The sequence below is a fragment of the Sinohyriopsis cumingii genome, chromosome 9, assembly GCF_028554795.1.
Source record: "Sinohyriopsis cumingii isolate HCF-2022 chromosome 9, ASM2855479v2, whole genome shotgun sequence".
Lineage (NCBI taxonomy): Eukaryota > Metazoa > Mollusca > Bivalvia > Unionida > Unionidae > Sinohyriopsis > Sinohyriopsis cumingii.
In genome coordinates this window covers 26125162-26148898 of record NC_142969.1, presented here as the reverse complement: position 1 = coordinate 26148898, position 23737 = coordinate 26125162, and the positions used below count along the sequence as shown (strand labels likewise).

The window sequence follows — 23737 nt, the reverse complement described above, 5'->3', positions numbered from 1 at the left end:
TCCAAAATTGTAAAAAAAATTGTAGTGGTAAATTCTTCTGAATAGATGGTTATTCAAAAAAAAGAAACATCTCTTCATAGAAATAAAATTGCTTTTTTTAAATTACAATATAGTTCCTGTATTAAAATTATGCAGATCAAACATTTTCATATTGCCATTCACCAAAATCTTTTTATGGTAACTTCTGAATGGATGGTCATATTGTCACTATAACAATAAAGCAAAATGAAACTGGTTTGAAATGAAAATTTGAGATGGGGGTTTTCACTAAAATTCTTCTTGCAATATTTAATAGTTGTGACCGAGAAACATATGCACACTTTTGTGAAAGATTTATGACAACCAATCTACTTGACCTTGTGATCAAGTTAGAGGTCATTGCTTGTATTTTTGTTCTTGTTTGCAAGCAGATTTTAACTAGACATTAATTTCAAGGTCACAGGTCATGCCTAGGTTATCTGTATTGATAACTCGTTTGTGGATAGAGAATAATACCTTGAATGATGCCCTGAAATAAACACTCATGAAACTGTTTAATTATAGGTTCAATGTGGCTTTATCTTGACAGTGAGACAAGTTAAGTGATTTTATATCAGGTTTAGCGTTGAAGGGTGTACGGCATGTACAGTTACCTTGTAAACATTTCAACTTTAACAAAAACACCGTTATCAATACATTGCATTTAAAAAGACTAAAATAACACAAGAAATGGATGTATCATGGATTAGTTGAAATTCTTTATGGTCTGTCGAGCATTCAGACAAATGTTTAGAGACATTCCCCAGTATCCCCTTTAAGATCTAAGGACAGCTGTGATGCATGGTGCCTGTAAGTTGTACCAGGATATACGTAGCCTCAGTGTCCGAGAAAGAAAACAAGTCAGCTGAATCGTGGCACCTGACCCTTTAAAAAAATGAGATAAAGAAGCCTTCACTATTTCTTTTGGTAGAGAAAGTGAGCAAGATGTTATCAAGACCCAGGTCTGCAAACAAGAAAAAATGTCAACAAATGACCTTCTCTTCAGATGCATTTTTCTGAATTTATTTTAAAAAGTATCACTTTTTGTGGTTTTATTAAATATTTTACATTTTTGAACACTTAATTTCTAGTTTTGAGAAATGGGCTGTATTGTTTCTGCAGAAGGATCATCATTTTTCGTTGGGTCTTTAAGTTTGTGATTGCTTCGGTAGCCTAGTTGTTAGGGCATCTGCCTTGGATGCATTAGGTCATGGGTTCGAGCCCCAGTCAAGTCATACCAAAAACTTATAAAAATGGTACTAGCAGCTGCCTTGCTAGGTGCTTAGCATTAAGAGATTGGTGTTAGAACTGATAATCCTGGTGTTAGGATAATGTGACAGGGTGGAACATGATGCTACATGTCTGTGACATAATGCTACAGTGATAGACATTACTATAAACTCACACTGCAGACATCATAACAGTACGACTGAAAAATTGTTAAAGCCACATTAAAAATCCAATTCACTCATGCCTACATTTTTCATTGGGTCTTTAAGTTTGTGGTTTGCAGCAGCTATGTTATCCAATATACACTCGTAAAATGGAGTATTTTTCCATTATATGTCAATTTTTCCATCTAGTTACCCATTTTCAGTTTTATTAATATCCATTCTTCATTTTTCAGATGGCATCACTGCAGCTGGATCTTTAGCGCGGGCATTAGCTGTAGTCCAGAAGACACATAAACGACCCCGAAGTGAGAAGAAACCCATTCCTGTTGAACAGAAAGACCCTCGATATTTTGAGCGTAGGAAGAGAAACAATATGGCTGCCAAAAAATCACGAGATACAAGAAAGGCTCGGGAAGATGGAATAGCAATACGTGCCGGTTTTCTGGAAAGAGAAAATGCAGTTTTGCGTATTCGCGTAGCGACACTTCGAGATGAAGCCAACGCTCTACGGCATCTTTTGCTTCAGAAAAGGGGAAGGCAATAATGTTTAACTGGTACTAACCAGTCTGAAACCAGTAACCATGGTGATAAATAACAATTGGTTAAAAATGTTTGTGCTAAGTGTACATGCTATTCTAGAATGGAGCCTTGTGCATTGTAGTGTGCTAAAAAAGCTTGTGTCCAGTCCAAGAAGTTTCAGTCATTGAGAGTGAATTCTTACATAATTTACTGTAAACACATGCTTACAAATCTGATCCATCCACAAGATCCAGGCCAGCCATCCCATAATGCACCAGCAGATTCAGGTATTTGCAGTTCTAAAGAATAATCAGCAGAACAAACAATGGGCATTATTCAATGGCAGATGGATTATTTTGACAGTTCATGGTTTCCACTTTGGAATAACTGCCATAAAGAGTTGTATTGTTAATTACTGTATACGCTTAGGTACAAGTTTAGTCCAACTGGCATCATATAATGTACTGGCAGATCGGAGTCTGTGTTTGCTTTACTAAATACTCTAATAGTAGTTTTTGCTATTTTGTTTGTTTGTTGGATGTTGTGTTTTTTAGCACTTAATAGGCTATACATAGTGGCCATTATAACTGGTGGAGGAAGAACCAATGATCCACGGGATGCTACTGGCAAGCGTTCTCACATGCCTACGTTGGTTGAGTCAGAGACACAAATCCATGTGGACAGAGGTGAGATTATAGTGAGCGATAAAAAAAGTGCTTTAGACCACGTTGGGGGGCATTAACATTAACAAACAACTTAGGCCCACTTTTGCCAGTGCGTTTTATGATGGCAGAACTAGGTTTGTGGGGGATTTATGTAATCTATCCCAATGAAAGTTGCTATTTTATGAGATTCAGTCCAGGTTATTGGAGAACGTGACTGGATACACTACATAGCAGTGTAAAGCAAGGCCGATTTTTGCCCTTATTGTGAGACATTTTGGAATGGCCTTAAACTCAAGTTAAACTCAGGGATTTCATGATATACATACTCACACAAATTGTGGTCAATGGATCATTGGCATATATTTCATGAAAAATCAAGTATTCATTGTTGTTTTTATTGTTTTTAAAAATATTCACATTTTGTAGAGTCCAAAATGTATTATAAAACATCCAGATAATGTTGTAATTCATTAATACTTCCTACAACTCAAGGTGGGCTTAAGCTACATGTAGGCAGTGTGCCTGCGCAGGGAACTTTTCAGGGGCACAAGAGAACTAAAAATGAAACGAAACCTTTGTTTTTCTTTCTAAATGAAAATCTTTTTATTTGGTCATAACTTTTTAAAATTTCGTACAAGATTATCAGCAAATATTTTAATGTTGTCGGGGTGCCACGTGTCATACTTGTCAACTTATCAAAATCCATGTGGGGAGATTGAATCAAGATTTTTGGCAGCTTTTTTAACGCCTTGTTTTTCCCAAATGTTGACCAATCTTAGGAGTCCAGTATGTGTGAAATTTTCAAAGGATACGCAGTTCCTCCCTGTGACATGCCTTACTTAACCCCAGGACATGCTCTTTCTTCATATTCTGGTAGCTGTGGCCAAACTCCACAATAGCTGAAGGTTAGTTTTAAGTAAACAAGCAAGAAAGCCAGTGTGACTAATTAACAGCTAATCCTTATAATTGCATTTTCTTGTGAAAATGACAGGCCCTTTTACAAAGAAACCATGTTCTATACTGTGTGTTATGAAAGCACCAGCAATTGGTTGGCAAATGAATGATGTCCTATTTTGTTGTAACTAGTGGTTCCTAAATACGCAGTCTCAAGCTACCGTACATGTGGCAACTATTTTTCCCACATTTGATATCCCTCCATTGTTCCTTATTCTCGATTCGAAAGGCATTTAACATTCTTTACTAAATAACATATTTATTCTGAATCAGTTTTTTGAGGGCACTTAAGCTGTGTGGTATGTTTCTTCATTCAATGTTTTAATTTCATGATGGTAATTACCATTTGTATATATGGTACGGTAATGCCAGGTGTTCTTTTGGGTAAGTTTCTTTGGTGAGGATGGACATGTTGCAGCATACACAGTGACCATTCTTAAGATTGAAGCTAATTGCAGACAGTTGCTCCTTTGTTGATGTGGTTTATTTTCTGATTTTAGTATTGTTGTAGGATTTTAAAATAAATCATAAATTGACGTGGATAATGTTTAAACAAAATTCTATTAACAAAGAAACACTTTCTTTGTAGTGTGATAATAATTATTTCGACACAACAATATTCATGGGTCTTGAATAGAACATGGCATCTGGATTGCACAAGATATATTTCCTAATGTACGATTCTTTTTTTAGGAGAAATGAAAATTGACAGACATATTGTAACAATCAGAAGTTCTCTGCAAAAATTGGGAGATATGAAATCACAAGGTAGGTGTGGAACAACCCCAAAATTTTTTAAAGCTTTTCTCCGTGTGATAGGTATGACATGTCTGTTTTGAGGGCACTGTATTGCTTCGTTGTGCTGGCCCTGCTACTACTAAAAGCCTCGTGTCTGTTGTTCATAAATATTTACCCATGAAATTTCAAATATAGCATCATTACCCTCGACTTTCAAGTGTTTCTGGGATCCATTATAGCCTAGTTGCTACATCATTGGATTTGTAATGCAGGTCTGATAGTTTAATACCCACTCTGGCCAATCTGACACCTGCTTTGTGTGTTGGGGAAGGCAGTTGGCTCCCAAAACCAACAGCAAAAATAAAGTGTTTTTCAGATTTTTGGGATCTAATTTAATAATTGTACAAAATTTGAAAAGGAGGAGCTTTCGGTTGCAGGTTCAAATCCCATCTAGACCAGACCAGACCAGCTGCCTTTGTATGCTTCTCATCAAGGTATTGTACTATGCCCTGGCATCAAATAGTCATTCATGAGGATCAATCATATCAGTGATATGAAATTGTTGATCAGAGAAAGCTAGGTTTAAAAAATGTGATTGTACTTTTAAATTTCATGCATTTATGTAAAAGAGCACCTTTTGTACTATTCTCAAACATGCATAGATTTTTTTTAAATGTCTGTTTCTGGGTCAAAAGACAACTTTCTTCTTCTTGTGGGCAAAACAAAATGTTTAGCACATGACAGGATATATACATGGTAGCCAGTATAACTGCTGGGAAGCTGTCGGTAAGCTTTCTCAAATACCCACATTGGTAGAGCCCAAGGCTTACACCTTGATGAGAGAGTATTGGACCATTCGGGTCCCCAACAACTTTCATACATATATATGACAACCTTCTGTTTCATATTGTGTGTGTGTGTATATATATATATGTATGAAGCTTTGAATATTACACTATTTTATGAAATATACGTCAATTCACTTGATCAATAAAATGTGCTCATTGTTAAATATGCAATTTTAAACTGTAAAAATAATCTTTTATTTGTGAATAGTGCATTTTTTTATATGCTTGTATGTACAAAACTTTTTAATTTAGAAATACTGCTCCATCCGAGTGTGTATTGAAATTGTATGCAAAAACATAATGAATCTTTTTTCATGTAATCACTTTGTAGATATCATCCCATACGTACCTTCTTATTTGTTGAATACTGGAGCATACTGTACTGGCAGATCAAGGTCTGTGTTGCTTGTTCTTTTAATTACTACTGACAAACTGCACAGACCCAGATCTGCCAGTGCATTAAGCAATGGCATATCTGGGTTTATGAAGTTTGCAGTTGGACCCTACCAGTAAGCGAGTATATATGGTATTTTCTTTATTGTTGTAACATTTATGGAGGATACAAGTGTAAATAATTGTTAGATTCAAGTCCGGGGGGGGGGGGGGGGAGGGGAGGGTTTACACAACATTACAATCAAATTAGCTACCACAGTTAGTGCCGAAAAGCTGACTATGTTTAGAGTTTTGAGTTAAACATCACAAAACGTGTGATTGAATTATTATAAGATTATATATATTCAGATGTAATCTTTTTATGGACCGTAACTTCTTGGATACCGTATTCTTCTTAATAACCACACATGCCTTAATAAGCATGTACCTCATTTGGGACACAACAATACAATTTTATCAAAACCTACCACCATGTGTGTCTGGTCCCTATACTACATCTTCCATGTGTTCTATATCGGAGGTGGCATTTTCTTTAAGGTGGAAACATCACCACAGAAACGAGGGCCCGATACCTATTATTTACAGGAATGTAAATGAAGCATCTGTTTTGGACATCATCAGTCTCATTTTAATAAGCATAGTTTGTTCACAATATAGTAGTGCAAGTTGAATAACATAAAAGGCAAGATGTAGGCTCACAAACTTTACCCAAAGAATTTTTTTTATTTTATTTGGTAGAACATCACTCCCCTCAAGAGACTCTTGTTTAAGCACACAGCTGAATTTTGCTGCTTGAGTATTGTCTGGAATAGTCGTATGGTAGGTTCTTTATGAATGTTCCTAGTAATAAACCGATTAGTATTCAAAGATTTTGATCATGACGAAACTCGACGTTTTATTTTATTTTATTTTTTTTTACCTCACCTGGCCACCTCACCTAGCCATGAGGCCATGTTTGCTTATGATGTGGTTCATTGTCCATCACATGTCATCCATTCACAGAAGTTTATTTACAAATTCATCTCCAAATGAACTCTTTCCTAATTTGGAAATAATTTTTCAGAGATTTCTAGTTCCAAGACTGATTTTTTGGGCTTAAGTTGCTGCCTATCTTTGTCATCCAACATGGCCAGCATTACTAGAAATAGAAAACCTTTTCAGCAAGTTTTCTCACAAACCACTCTAATGAATTTGATCAAATTTTACAGAATGCATGCTGTTAATTCTTTTCCTCAAATTTAAACGATGTTGATCCACCCTCAAATGATTACTATTTATTTTTCACTGATGTGTTATATGGCGCGACACATAATGCAAAAGAAAATGGTTCTGATCAGACATCTAATATGTCCATCACAGCCGCCATCTTGAAAATATTGTTATTGCTACTCCTTCAAAATGAAAAGTCCTATTTAAATGGAAATTTCACCACATCACCTCATCAGATATCTGTTGATGAAAATCTGATGTATAATATTTTGAAAATCTTGCTATCCTGAATATTGACACCGGGTTCCTGTTAGAACACCTCTAATGTTGTCTAGTGATTCTCAGTGAAAATGTTGCCAATCATCTGTCAAATATGGCTGCCACAGTTGACATCATGAAATCCTTCTTGTAAAAGGTAAATCATGCAGTGTCAATAAGACATTTTCACCAAAGACCAAACAGTCGTACGGAGTGTTATGCAAATCTGACTTCCAGTATAGCCATTATGGTGGCCATCTTGAACATCTTTTTATTGATATCTGGTTGATTCTAAAGGAAAATGGTACCCCATAGACATGAAGTATGGCTGCCACATGGAACACATTTCAAAATATTGTCAGTAATTCTCCCTGAACAGACACTGTCATAGGGTTTTAATATGAAGTCGTCTAACAGTGTCTGTATTGTCCGAAATGAAAATTGTGCTAAACGTACAACCTCTATGTATGCCACAATGGCTGATTTGAAAATCTTGTTGCGGAAGAACATAGAGATGGTTTCAACACTATGCATTTTAAAAAAAGGTCTTACTGGATATTCTTTTTGGACAGTAGAGCATCAGTCCTTTCAATGGACTCTTCTTTCAGACTACCTCTAGAACAACAAAGTACAAGTGCATTTTGTACAATATCCTCACTGCAGAATATCAAAGCGGCACTGAAATATGAAGTCATAAAATGCAATGCATTGCACGTTTTTGGAAATAAATGAATTTGAAATCCATTCAAATATTTCTGCTCACCAAAATTAGTTGTACATTTTGTATGGGTTCTGTGCATAATCAGGTAACATTTGTTTTGGGGATGTAAGGACCATAAGTGGTACAGCTGTAGACATCATAATTTGACAGTGATAGAGCATCATTCAGATGTTGAACTTCACATCTGTCACTGTGCTATGTGGTGAACAGGACCAGGTAGTCTATTAAATCCAGATACAGTTCATGGGTTTTGGGTCTAAATTTCCTGTGAAATTTTACTTCTAGATGCTGAATTTTCTATGATTTAGCAAGATATCTACCAAACAGGGACCATTTGTAAAATAAATAAAATTACTACTTCACAGTCATTTTACCAGTATCAGTGGGCTGTTCGTAATGTATGCATTTTATATATTTTTTAAAAACAAGATTTAAAAATTTGGTTGCACAAGTTCAGTAATACGGGTATAATTGCATATTATGTATTGTAATGGCTCACTCAAATTGGGGGGGGGGAGATGTAAATATTGTTTATTGATTTATACCTTTAATATTTTACTCAAAAGAAATTATAAATGGATTTAAATGATAGAAAAAAATGTTGTTTTAATTGATAGAAAAAAATGTTGTGAGGGATAGAGCAAACTTAGGATTTAGGAAGCTATATTAGCTGCTGTAATTTTGATGGCTGAATAAATGTAGTTTTTTAGCTGGTAATTTCTCATAACATGATTTGTTATTTTCTGCAATTTTGGAATGTAGAATTTTTCAAGAATTTCTTTAGTTGAGATACTGTAATATCATTTATTTTTGTGGGGCTCATTTTTCATGGTGTTATTTTTTTTAAACTGATAATTTTTGTGGTCATACATAAATTTGTGGTTTTCATAGTCAAAGTTTTATTATAAGTAGATATTTCAAGTTTTGATCTCGATAAATACCCCAAAACACAGAATACAAAAATAATACATCTATGTCAATGCTGATGTCAGTCACTTGAATGTTTAAAATGATTATTACCATGATACAAACACCTTACAAATTCAATAGATGCTATATGTTTCTATCATGAAAAATATACTACATGTACCACCTCTGTGAGCACAAACATCTATCCAGATCAAACACTTGCATACTATTTGTCTGAGTGCTCAACATCCAAAAAAGCGAGAGCCACCAAAGTGCAAAGATGCAAGCTAATTTGCAAGATGGGGGAATCAATCTAATCCTTGCCTATGTACAAACTTCATCCACTAGATTGGCAATAAAGCTAAACGGGTCATGGAGGCTATCATGCAGAAGGAAGATGTTACTGGTGACGATCGGTGCACTGTATTAGTGTACAAAGCAATCTCATGAAAATCAAACCAATTCTTGCTGACTGGATAATTGTAACTTGTATGACAGTGATCAGACCTAATTGTCAGAGGTTTTGAGAAAGCTGAACTTCAATTCTGCAGTATGGGTATTTACTAGACAAGCATTTCTTTTGTTTACCATCATACTTGATTGGCACGATGTTGATGGTGTGGTTTTGTCTGAAAATGAGTGAAGGGAGATTTTATACTATGCTGATGGTTTCCATAATAATACTACTTGAAGCAGTAGTTCATATATTTTTTTTTTACAGGGATGATGTTCATTTGGATAAAATGTGATTTTAGAATTTAAATTTTTCAAAATTTGTACTCAAATGAAGGATCAATTTAAACAAGTATTAAATTTAATTTTCATGTAATATTATTTTTCATTATTATTTCTTTAATTTTCAGTATTACTAGTGTTTGAATACCTTATGTTTCTTCTCATTTCTATCTATCTTGCTTACATCACATATCGATATGAGGCATAGAATGGAAATTACAGCTATCTTATTGATATGTTGGGCACTAAAATTTATGGATTGGGGAAATTATAACACCACAAAAACTTTTGATATGAAAGTACTAATGTGTTTTATATTTTTATTTTTAAATATATATCTTTAATTTTTAACACATCTGACAAAGCACTGTCAACAAAAACCATATTCTCTGGTTGTAAAAGCATGCTTTGCTTAAAAACATTTGCATAACATTTTTATTACATTTTGTATTTTTATTTTGGTTTTCACTACTACTTAATGGTTCTACAAGTTTTGTACTCAAAATAGCAGAAAAATAGTCAATAATTATAGATAGAAAATCAAAAGAACGTGCATGCTGCAAAACAAACCACCACTTTTATCTTTCTCATTTACTCCATTGGCATGAAAAAAATGATAATATTCTTGATATCCTGTTTTGTTTGAGGCATTTAATGTTATTTTCATGTCTGCTCATGTAATACACAAATACTGTACATATACCACTTAGAGGTCGAGTCCAGCTGCAAAACAACATAAACCTTGATCTGTTGAAAAACTCTTGTTCAAATGAACGAGTTTTATCGAAGGATTATATAACCTTTTCTGTACAAGTCTTCATGAAAGAACTGAAAATAGTTTCCAGTTGAGTAATTCACATCTTTTCCGGGTTTTGATTGTAAATACTTGTAGTAAAAGCATGGTCATCACCTTCTTCTGATTCTGTCTTTTTCTTCTTTCTTTCCTTCCTTTCTTAGAGATTTTTATTTACAACATGCCCTTTAATTCTGGTTGATACATGTAAAGAAACAGTGCTTAACCATAATTGTTTACTGTTGATAAGCATGTATGAATTGCTTGAATTTAAAAGCATACTGTATGTTTTTGCCTTTAAGTCCGAGTCCAGATACAAACAACATCAACCTTGATATGCCATCACACCTGTTAGTAGATCAATATATATATATATATATTTTTATGTCGACAAGAAACTGCATAGGCCCAGAAAGTCAGGGCATTATCTAGAGCCAGATCTAGTTAATTAGTTTGGCTTGACTTATAAGCAAGAATAGATGGTATATCCTTACTCCTTTGAGCTGTTTGCATTTTATTCTCAAATAAATTTGGTGCATGCACATAGGCCATATCCTTGCTTAGATTTCTTGGTTAAATTAATTGCCTTTGTTATGTACAAGTTGACGCCAAATAATTTTGATTTTTTTTTATTCTTTTTCGGTTGCATAAAATCTAAAAAGCAGATTTTGACTGTATTTAGATAGTAATTGATATTCATATTCAAACATTTTCTGAGATCAGTTACATCCAAATCTGAATTTGTTTTATTCAGGACATAATTTGTATTACACGGCTATTTTCCTTAACTCATTCAACCCCAATCCTGCCTGTAGGAATGATGAGGCTGTACCCTACTTATGATCTATGCAGCATCAAGGTAATTTAAGATACACCAGATTGGGTGGTATTACAAAAAAGCAGACAGATATAGCTCTGCAATGATACCAGATAATCTGGACGTTCTAGTTGCACTACAAAATAAAGAGGGAACCTTCACACCAAATTTGCTGGTGGTTGGAATCCAATGTTGTGTTTGGATTTTAGACCTTTTGGCCTCAGATCAAAGGCAGACTGGTCTGATCTGCACAGAGACAGGTGAACCTTTGCAAAAACTAGGATAAGATGGACATTTGGAATAAAGAGTGGTCTCCATCCGATAATAATACGTCGACTAAGCAACAACAAAAAACTCCCAAATTTTACCCTTCTGCTCATGCACAAACAAAATAGCCAATGGAAAACAATGTTTCTAGTACAAATAGGCATTAGTCTAATGGAAAATTGTTGAAAGTCGATGTATTCAGAAATAGCCCCCAAAATGTCTTTCCTACTCGCATTTCAGGCAAAAACAACCAAAACCTCCAGGGCCGAATGAGTTAAAGAATTGCTGTGCCAAATTTTGGGTTATGTAGGATTGAAGAAATTCCAAATCATTTTCCGGTGAAAGTAAAGAACAGTTAGTTTTTGGTAAAAAAATCCATTTGTATGTAAATCATCAAAACAAAATTTATGTTTATGCTAATTATTTTATTTCATTTATGATATACAACAGTTGATTTCCAATCTGAACAATTATAAATGTATGCAATTTGTACTTTTTACATCTAAATCATTTTTTGAGATGCTACTGCTATAGTCTATAATTTAATTGGGGGAAATTTTCATAATCAATATAGACTAAGTAGTCACTTTCTGTGGCTTATTATAGTACCTCAGAATTTCACATTTAATTTTTTGTTCCTGATGGCATTTTGTTTTGTATCCTGAAATGGTAGACCTGGGTATGTGCAGTTAGCAGATGGACTACAATTAAAGCAAGTATATATTGTGTTATGACATTTATCACTTTGAAGCGTCCTTGAAACACAGATCAGACATTATGGATCACATAAACAGAATTGTAATTAGGGAGCACTGCAGTGACATGAAAGAGGATTGAATCCATTTGCTTAAAGGCAGTGGCATCACTCTGGTTGGCGTCGCCCAGTGCGGTAGCTCATGGTGTCACCCCCATGGTCCTCCTCCCGTAACATACTATACAGAATCCTTAGTAATGTCATTTTGGTGTCACCCGGTGCAGTCTGTACCCCCTAGTGACGCCACTCCTGTGCCTGCTAGTCATGTATTTAACTATGATCGGTTATCCGCTTATGAAATCCGACTAGACCGAGAGTGTGTGCTCTGTAAAATCTGCAATTTTTCATTTTGGTGTCACCCCTCTGAGATGGTGTCACCCAGTGCGGTCCGCACCCCCACTAGCGACACCACTGCTTAAAGGAAATCTCTAATGCTGTAATATTTGAATGAATATTTCATTTTTGTAAATTTGAGATCTAAATTGGTGGACAAGCAGGCTTTCCATTAACCAACCATTTCATCTGCAGACTGGCCATATATATTAGTTCCAATAAAGCTGTTTTTATATGTAACTAATTAAACCTCTCTATAAAACTGCAAAATGACTGGTTTCAGTGTTGTCTGGTTTAGTACAGTATGAGTTTACTGGACATAATTATGTTCAAAATGGACATGGCTGTGTCCCTTGTTAGTAAACTTCATCTGTGGCTGAGTGGTCTTACTTTCTCACCTTTGCCTATCACTGCCATCTCACCTCTGTCTGCATGGGTTACATTCGCACATTAGACAGTATGGATATTTGACAAAGCTGCCTGTAGGTTCTTAAAGGTCAGTGGTTCTTATCAGGGTAAATGCCTGGTTCTTCTTTCAATGACCACTCTGGTGGCCAAAGTGGCTAGAGCATCCATCTCAGATGTGGGAGGTGCGGGTTCAAACCCTAGTCAAATTGTACCAAAGACTTATAAAAATGGTACTAGCAGCTGCTTCGCTTGGCACTCTGCACTAAGAAGTTAGTGTTAGGATTGGTTGGCCTGGTGTCGGTATAATGTGACTGGAGGGACATGATGTTACATGGCTGTGGCATGACGCCCCAGTTTTAGACATCACTATAGACTGCTACTCTACAGACATCGTAGCGATATAACTGAAAAACTTTTAAAGCTACATTAAAAATCCAATATCACACTCGTCCTCCACATCACCATATACAGCCTGTCTTGTGCTGAGAAATGGTGTTAAGCCCCAGAACAACAACGTTAATGGGATGTTGTTAATAATGCCAAGACCTTGAAGGAGTTGAATTTAAAATATTTTGCATCATTTAGAGTTGTGGCTCCCTGATGCCTAATGAGGCAAATTCATAGTGAGATGCCATTTGTGATGTACTTATTGCCAACTGATTTAGTTTCAAATCTTATCTTTAAGAACCAGAAAAAAAAAAAAAACTTGAATACAAGACACACAAGGGTTAACTACTAGGCAAGAAAAAATTCTTTAAGTAGAGCTTCAAATGTACTATAACTGTAGGGGCTAACTCCAAATCTTTAAAACATTTTTTTTTAGAGTTAACATATTATTGGATATATAAAAGACCGATGTTCTACCAGTCATATTACCACATATGCATGCATACAAATTGGCTCCAACTACAGAGGTCCAGATCTGCCATCAGCAAATCTAAATCTATGCAATTTCGTTAGGCTTTTTTTATTATTAGAACAACGCAACACCCTGATCATCATACATGGGTTTATGTTGCTTGTAGTTAGACCCACCCATGGGTATACAATATACTTTGATATGTTCTTGCTCATCATTTTTTTCCACGGGGGTGGAGACTTATTCATTAATCAATAGCAACAGTTTGGAAATGCATCCATTATTAGATTGTGTCATTATAAAAAGTCTGTGTATACACTGTACTTTGATATATTTTTTGCTAATCAGTTTTTCACCAGGGAGAAAACTTTTTCATCTCTCAAGAACATGCTCAAGGAATGGTTTGAAATTTTAGAGATTATTTCATTATCGAAAGTATGTGTGAACATGATATATACATGTACATATATATATTTGATATATTCTTGCTCAAATTTTTCACCTCAGGCAAAAAGTGTGCACCAATCAGTAACATGCTCAACAAGCAATTGTGAAATATATCATCATTGTAGATTTTCATTACATAAAGAATGTGTATTCACTTTAGTTTTATATCTTTTCTCATCAATTTTGCATATTCGGGAAAACTTGTACCATATAACTGCAAGACCATGTGAATATGTAAAATTTGTTGTAGTTAGTATCAGGTGTAAAAACAGTAACGTATTAAACCAGAAAATCTACATTGTCTATGTTTTTTTAATGGTTATTCTCACGGCCACCATATATTTAGCCAGTTTAAAGACTTCGCACAGCCAATTTAAAGGCTATTTGTACGGCCGCCATATATATATAGCCAGTTTAAAGGCTATTTGCACAGCCGCCATATGTATATAGCCAGAGAACCTTACAAAATGTACCTTACCAGAGCTCGGAAAGACTATTTGCATGGCAACCGTTGCATAATCGTAATTTACTTAAAGCAGCTTTTTGTATGTCAGCCGTGTAAACTTAACTTTTTCTCTTCTTTTTTTCAAGTGATTGTAAGCAAAACTGGTATAATATCACACACACACTGCTTCATCTTATGCAGTATCACGAACATTTCTATTATGTATCGGATCCATAATTTCATGTAGAAAAATTGCCCACTGTATGTGTCATCCTAGCTGGATGGTTGGAAAAGCAAAATGACCAACAGAGCATACGTTCTTGATATTCTTAGTCTTACGCCTAAAATGATGCTTTTGCTTCATGGTCATAACAATGATACAATTAACTACCATTCTGAAAATCATGCAAACTGCATGTAATACATTTATGAGACGTTTAATACTCTGTTGTTTCTAAACATACGTAAATGTTGATGTACCAATAAATAAATATTGTTCTTTTTAAAAACATATTGGTTTCAATATATTAGATTACTTTTTTTTTCTTTATTCAAAACTGGAAATAAGGAGAGAAAAAAGAAGAAAAATAAAAGAAAATGTCATTAAATTTAACAGCTCCATTTATAATTATTTCATGAATGAGATTGAGAAGGGGATAAAAATAGCGATGTTGGCATAGAAAAGAAGTCACCTGATTTTATTCATTTGACAGTCGATAACAAGCAAGTTCCAGCAAGGTTTCAATTCACTGACATTATGGAACTGTACTGGTATTTTTAAAGGATATTTAAGTGTATTAGGCATCATTGTTATTCATAATGTATATACTTGTAGGATTTAGAAGAACTCGAAGCATTTTCTTTATATGCAGCCAAGCGTGATATTACTGACAAGAAAACATGAAAATTGCATTTTGAAAGTGAATGTAGCGTTAATGCTATTAAATCATACTATTCAGGGACATAACATTATTGCATTTTGAAAGTGAATGTAGCGTTAATGCTATTAAATCATACTATTCAGGGACATAATTTTATTTAACTATTCCAGATAATAATTGTCACATAAAGCAACACAAGGCCCTTTATTAACAAGTTTCATGGGGATGGAAACGGCTGGGCTTTCCCTTTGCAGCAGTATTTTTGGGGTTGCATTTGAAAACAAAGATCAGAATATTTTGGACTTGTCCATAATGCTTGTACTCATCGCTGTGTAGATAGTCTTTTCTGTTCTGGTCTCACAACAGTCGTGCTAATAGTCTTTTCAAAAGTAGCCACAACGGTCATGTGAATAGACACTTCCTTTTTTTAATACTGTACCAGTATCCAGATGGGTTTATTACACATCCACTGTGATGACAGAATGGATAGAGTATGTACATTATTTGGCTGCTTTTTTGTTCATAATGTGCATCCAGATAGCAATAACAAAATTGTGCTAATGGTTTGTTGGTCAGCTTACCATCATTTATGACCAACAGAGCTAATAATAATTGTTCTTGTCCGATATGGCTGCCATGAAATTAATCTCTGCATTACTCCTGTGTGGAAAATCACTGGGATCTCGTCAGATTTCTTGTGGGGTTAGTACTAAATGAAAACAGTATCAGTCTAGCATCCAGTATGGCCACCATGCCAACCATATTGAAAGACCCATTGGGGGCCAGCCATATAGTACATATGCAAAAATCTGGCAAAGCATGACCCCCACACACACACACACACATGCATACCTTTTTGCAAACCCACCCACATGCGTATGTACGCTTGACGCACTTCCCCCCAAAAAATTCTATAGAACGGCCTATATTTAATTCACACAGAAATGATCAAGGATTAATAATATTAACATGTTTAATAAAACATAGTCCACTGACGTTGAATGTCTGGCTGCATCAAAAAAATAAGCCGTGTAACTTTAAAAAGTTAGTCCAGCATCCACTAAAATTCAAACACTGACTGAACCCAGTCGAAAAGGTTACGTATTAGACAAATTATTATCAAGGTTTTACCCACCCATTCCCTATGTGTACGTACATAATCAGTAGACCCCCCCCCTTACGCACGCATGTGCATTTGGGTTAACCCCCCTCCACTCCATGCGTACCTACTAAATGGATGGCCCCTTATTGCTGCTACTCGTAAACAGACACTCACATGAAAATGAATCACATCTCCAACATGGCTGCCATACTGGTAAATTTGAAAATATTATTGCTCAAGAATATTAGAGATGGCCCAAAAACTCTGTAGTTTAAAAGAAATGGCATTTCATTCCCAGAAATTCTTTTTGGCATTATAGTACATTTCTCTGTAAGGGACTTCCTGCTCATTTAACCAAAATAAGCCAATATCATGCCACTTGGTAACAAGCTGTATTTGAGGGCAGATCAGCATCGTTTAAAAACATTTAACTTAAAACAATTCTATCATATTGTGAAAAAAATCAGGTGGATGGTTTCTAGCACACCCAACAACAAAACGCACTTCATCCTTTGCCAACACTTTCATCTTCTAAAAAATTCTCAACAGAATTTAACTGAATTTCATGGGTGACATCCTGTCTTGTTTTTACAAATTGTGTCAATCCACCATCATCATTACTACACCACAAAACTGAAACTTAATAAAAACTTTATAACAGAATTTGACCAATTATGACACAGAGCATTCTCAAATCAAGTCCTTTCAAATTGTAACAAATTATTCCTTCCAATCTGCCATCATATGGTCCCAATTACTAAAAATAAGTCTTTCAAAGAGACTTGCTTTACTAGGCAAAACGAAAATGCAGGAATTCAAGATGAGACCATTTCTTCCTTTTAACTGTTCAGTGTTGAAACCATCTTGGATATTCTGTAGTGGTAATTCTCAAATTATCTGCTATGGAACACATATTGGATGTCATCTTAGCACCATTTTCATTTATAACAAGTCATTTATAACAAGTCTCTCAGTGGAAACTCCATATCATAATAAATATCCATTCAGGTAGTAATGACAACAAGATCTATCGAATGTATGACTGGCATGATTTTCATTTAGATCCGACAAGGTATGCCAAGAATTCTGGTGGTGAAAACACCCATCTTGACTTAGCCATCCATTTGGAGAAATGAAGAGACAATATTTTCAAAATGAGGCTTTCCATTCAAGTGGAATAGCAATAACCAGATTTTCAATATGGCTGCTAGGGTTGTAGAACAGCACCATTTTCCTGTAAGACCAATGGGACAATTATAAATAGAACACTTATTAGAGTACTCCATACTTTTTCAGGTGGGATAAAGCAACATTTATTATGTATATAAAAACGGGTGTGTATGTACTAAATACATCAACAAGATGCCCAAGTGGGTCTGACATCACTCTGCTGTCATACATTAATGCAAAAATGTAGTAACAAGGCAAGTGTCTCTGGTTGAAAGACACTATTGTAGGGTTAATTTCCAGTTATTTGGTAGAAAGTTTGGCATCTGCTATGGTTAACTGTTTCTATTGTACTAGATGGTGCATTGGCAACTTCTGTATGAATGAAAGGTGTTCACGTCTTGGTTTGAAATGGCAAGGCCCTTTGTGAAATCATGTTCTTATATATATAAATAATGCACTGGTTTTCCACATGGATATTAAGGAAGCCTCACTGTCATCAAAGTTACTAACAAAGACAAAACTGAGTATGTCATGAAAAAATCATACCAAGCCACCCCTAACAGTTTTAATACAGCATGCTCTTAGAAACACTCCCTCCAGGTCTGATCAGAATTGGCTAGTTGGGAGAACAATCTGTTATGGTAGCAAATCAGGAAGGCAAGGGATAGATTTTAAAACTAACAAGTTATTCCTCCACTCGCCCTGAATTCCTAATCATGAACTTCCCTTCCATTTAAATAGAACGTGTCCTAAAAATATGAAGGAAGACTTTTGTATGTACAGTTAGAACCACCTGCGTGTACATGTTTTATGGCTATCCTCCAAATAGTTATAACAACAGCCAAAAATATGATAATACAGCTGAGTACCATGAAAATATTTGTACCACAATACACACAATGGTATACTGCAATTATATTAGAGACCAGCAATTCAGTGTTCTGGGGCAGAGCCCTTGCACTTTTGTGCTAAATTCTGTCTGTCAGTAGCTGAAGAAAAAAAGGTCTTACTCTGATTTATAACAATCTACCACCATACTATATCCATGATATTATTTGAAGAAGAAAAAAACCCACTAACTATCTTGGGATAAATGAAAGAAAATAGTTCAGCTCTAAAGAAAATCTGAACCCCATCCCCTGAAATTAAATGGCCAGTAATTTTTAATAGATGAATTTGCTATGCACACATTAACTTGAGTGCAAGTTGCAATCTATAAGCTGATTAAGCTTACAATGTAGCCAATGAAAGACACTGTGCTGATATTTTGAGAGCCTATTTTAACAAATAAAGTGTCCATACTCAAGTCTACAGTTCTCTAGTTACACTACTAATATAGCAGGTGAGGAAACTTTGAGTGGGATGCCAACATCCAGGTGAGATATTTATCAGAGAGGGTCAGCAAGGCCCTAATGATTTATCCCTTTTCTGTCAGACATGTTTTAAATTTAAAAAGATCCCTCAGCACTAACATTTTTCAGACATGGAACATCCAAGAATCTTGTTGATAAAACCTATTTTGCTTAATGTCTCGCAGTATAGACTGGTCTTTAAAAGTATCAACAGGTCTGCTACCTAAATACATCATTTCTAAACATTAAGATATATGGGCTAGCCTCACAATAAATTTGGTAGCTAGCGACAGCTGACCTCGTTTGGAAGCACAAGTGGATTTTAATTAAGACTCCCTAGGTTAATGTTAGAGTGCAATGTTAACACAAGGTCAGTAGTGGTAAAGGACAAGAGTTGAGACAAACCAAGGAAAAAATTATGAAGTCTTTGAGTATTTGAAACCGGCATTATAAAATGATTTTTATGATGAGTTTTTAAAAGTTATAAATAAAAGCAGTCAAGAGAAATTAAAGTGATACAATTATTGGCAGTTGAAGAAAAAATCCAGATTGGCTAAGCTAAACAAGGGTGTGCATGTTCCCAGATGGAATTCAAGCTTTTAAGAAATTCACCTCGTGAATTATTAGTCTAAGTTTCAGAGGAGAACCAGAATTTAGCTCCAGGAGCTATAAGATTTCTTATAGGGACACGAAAGGAGAGAGAGATTTGACTTCACAGGGAGTTGCGGATAAAGCACAAGGACAAAAATAACTACATACTGGACTGTACAGTGGGGAAAGAGAGTGCAGTTGATAGCCAAGATGGTCAAGGACCAAGATGGCTAGAGAAAAGAGAGAAGGAAAAGAAATATGGAAACACTGACTGATCACCAACAGTGATTTGGAAAAGACCAGAAGCCCCAGGTGATGCTGACATGCCTGCAATTTGAGTTTGATCAGTCGTTCAATTATAAGATGAAATTTATTGTATCAGTTTAACAGAATGGCTAACTGAATTGGGCATAAATTTTGTAACTCTTTTGAAGAGAAAGTGAATCATTCAAATGTCATGTTTGATTTAATTTTGTTTATATAGTTAAACTGTCGTATTTTAGATAATGGAGCTTGTGTTCTATTCAATACTTATGCTCAGAACTCCATTAATTTCAAATTTTTATTTATTACTTGTTCCGGGCAATAATGCAGTGGTCGACCATCTCCTAGATAACAATATCCAAGGCACCATAAGGAAAGCACACATCACCACCATCTAACAATTTTGAAATTGATGAAACTTTTTTTTATCTTGGAGCTATGTCATATACAGTTGCTAAAAATTGAAAATAAGATCTAGGATGGACAAATGTACTATTATGTTATTCTTATGCAGCAGTCTCTTTTAGAATATTTTCAAATTTATATGAGTGGGATTAAAGACATGATAGTAGAAATGACAAACACCACATTTTATTGCTTCATTTTTAATTTACATTGTAATGTACCCAAAAAATGTGATCCATGTAAAGGTTAGCATAAGACCTAATTAGATGAAAAAGCCTAATTACACCAAAAGCATAATGGTAGGCACGCCTGTCTTTAAGTTCTTCTGGTCTAGGAGAAATGATCATCGCAATAATACTAGTATTAACTTCTGTCAATGGATTCTAATCCTATCTCGAAAACTTCCTCAGCCATTGTTAAGAAACTGAAAGTAGACTTGCAGTTGTTAAAGATGTTATACCATTGCTAGGGTAACCACCCCCAATCCCAATAAAGCACATAGCAACATTCCCACCAGGTTTGAATGAAAGGCTCAGCTGTTCTTGAGAACAGGTTATAAATAGGTTACCCATCCAGTTGTTAAGGAATTCACACACCTGAGAAGTGAATCTCATCCATACACAATTTTCACTGCAAGATAACATTCCTGCCAAGTAGGATCAAAAATGTCCAAGCAGTTCTGGAGAAAATGATGAATTTTCCAAATAGTCGATATGGGAGCCATCACCATCACAATTTTGATACAGCGTCCTAAGAATCATTTCAACATAATCTGATAAAAACTGGTTCTGCAGTTCTAGAGAATAAGCTGAAACCATTCTGGTTGCTATGCAACCCACACCATCACTAAGAGGGCCACCCAAAACAACTTTGTTAGAGTTGGACCTAAACAACTCTTCCTACCTAGTCTTTCCAAATTGGCCCTGTTTTTTCTCTCAAAAGTTTTAAATAGCACTGTCTACATTCTATGAACTATGCAAGCCCATAACATGGCCATGTCAATAGCACTGTCTACATCAGAGGTGGGCAAACTTTCCAGTGCAAGTGCCGCATACACAAATTTACACCTTGTCGCGGGCCACATAGTTCATTAAGTAAAATAATTAATATCTGAAATAGCAAAAACAAAAGGTTTTTCTAAATAACATAATTTTCAGTTGTTAATATGTTGTTAATATTTGAAAACTTAAACAGAGTAACATAAACAGAATCAGTGCAAATGATGACTTGTTCCTAGGCCGCATGAAAACCCTTGGTGGGCCACATGAAAGCCCTTGGCGGGCTGCATGTGGCCCGCAGGCCTTAGTTTGCCCACCCCTGGTCTACATTCTATGAACTATGCAAGCCCATAACATGGCCATGTCAATAGCACTGTCCACATTCTATTGGCCCCGTTTTCTCTCTCAAAAGTTTTAAATAGCACTGTCTACATTCTATGAACTATGCAAGCCCACAACATGGCCACGTCAAAACCTGACCTGACCTAACAATGAGGTTAGCTACATATTAAACAGCCCCAAAAAAAGCAAAACTTTATGATATTCCATTCCAGGCACCAACTTGAGAAATTTTGATCTTTATTATAAAATTCCACAAACATGTGATTAACATTATATATAATTCATAAAATTCTTTTAAGTCGATGTGATTTTCTTCGGAACTAAAAAAAAAAACCAAAACAACGCATTGCTTGACATGTCAATTTTTCATATTCAGAGATAAAAATCAAAATTAGTTACCACTCCAATCTTTTCAGTTTCAGTACCCAACTGGAAGCTATGAAAACCTTTTATCAGGCTGCATTAATGTCTACAGTGAATTAGTAAAGAAATTTTAAGATGTCACAATCTATACTGGCAGTTCTGTAATAAAGATGTAACTACTACAAGGTCTAAAATTGTACCTCACTTGACCTGTCTTCATTTACATACATAATCTGTCTATACATGTACCTTGTAACAGGATTTATTAAGACCAGTTTGTTACTATTAAAAGCAACACAAAATACATCTAGTAAAAGAGAATAATTTTCATTTCAGTTAGTTTTAATTGCACATTTTAACACATAACAAAAAACAAAATAAACAATAATAATAATAATAATAATGGCTTTAAAGTCAGCGAAACAGTTAGGCCCATGAAATGAATCCTCCTCGTGCATATTTTACATATCGTACATAACGATTACTAGTCCTACAATGTAATAGACACCTCCCCTGATATTTTGGGGCTATTTTAGGTTCTTGCTGTCTAAATAACAGCATTGTATTATGTGTAATGAGGTCGACTAACACTGAAGGAGTCAAATTTTTCTTTTGTCTGACTTTATTTACTCTAATGTCAACACTCCATGTTTTCAAGTTCCATTGACCTACAATTCTGTTGGATGGAATGTGATGGAAGCCTGAAATACCAAAATTGGATTACGCTGAAGTACGTTTCTTTAATGAAATGAATCAAAGGATACTAATACTGAACAAAGTATTTAGATAGCTTCACTTAAGTCAAGATACATATCGTCGTACTTAACAATTTCAGCATTCCCAGCTTCCTACTCATTCCAGCAAACTAAACTTGAAAACACATTTTTGGCTTCTGCTGGAATTTGAATTTGTTAGATAAAAGACTTCAAAGTCAGTCAAGTCAGATTAAAGCAATATAACTAGTTTGTAGAAAAATTGTGGATATGGGTGGCAAAGTGTGATACACATTATGGATAAATTTTACTTCTTATTCTGACGTTAGTCGACCTTGGAACATGAGACACAGCACTGTTATTTAGACATCAAGACAGAGATCTAAAAAAAACAGCGCTGTTATTAAGACATCATGACAGAGACCTAAAAAACAAACATCTGGGGAGATGTCTTACATTGTAGGTTAAGATTTGTTTATATAAAAAAAAGCATTTACAAGCTTATTTATAATTGGACATAAACAGAAAATCACGTGTGGACATGCTCCAACTAGATACAGCGTGTATATTCAGTACATAGTGAGACAAAAAGTGGAAAGTCAGAAAACTTATACTTTTAAGTTGTACTGTATTTGCCAAATCCAACAGGTTCCATTTTTCATCCAATGAAATTAATTATAATTAATGATTTATATTTATACTTTCTCTAATTTCTTTGTGATTCTGTTTGATATTAGTGGTCTGAATACTAAAACATTTCTGTTTATTTTAATTCGAAATGGAAAGATGGTTAGCTGAAACTAATAATAAACTAGGGTAGCTGCCTTGGGTTTCTTTGGCATGAAATATTTCCAGGAGATATAATGGGGCCATATTGTTTGAAACTTTGCACACAAGTTTAGCCTTTCTCAAAAATACTTGTTCACTTACTGTTAACATTTTAATATCATTCAAAGCAATCAAGATGTTATCAGCACTATCTTGGGTGGGTCTACATGCTATTTCTTGCAAATGGTTTAATTGTAAATATTCTTAAGTTTTTACCCAAATAACATTACAGAAGTCTAGTTAT

At 35.0% G+C, this 23737-nt stretch overlaps 1 protein-coding gene across 1 annotated transcript in view; it reads left to right on the top strand.

The window, feature by feature from the left end:
• Nucleotides 1-1956, top strand: part of LOC149791435 (uncharacterized) — a 64419-nt gene extending 62463 nt beyond the window's left edge. The window contains exon 4 of the mRNA XM_089971355.1: nt 1646-1956. Within this exon, the coding sequence (XP_089827481.1) occupies nt 1646-1956 (311 nt within the window). The remainder of the gene's footprint in view (nt 1-1645) is intronic.
• The last annotated feature ends 21781 nt before the right edge of the window (nt 1957-23737 follow it).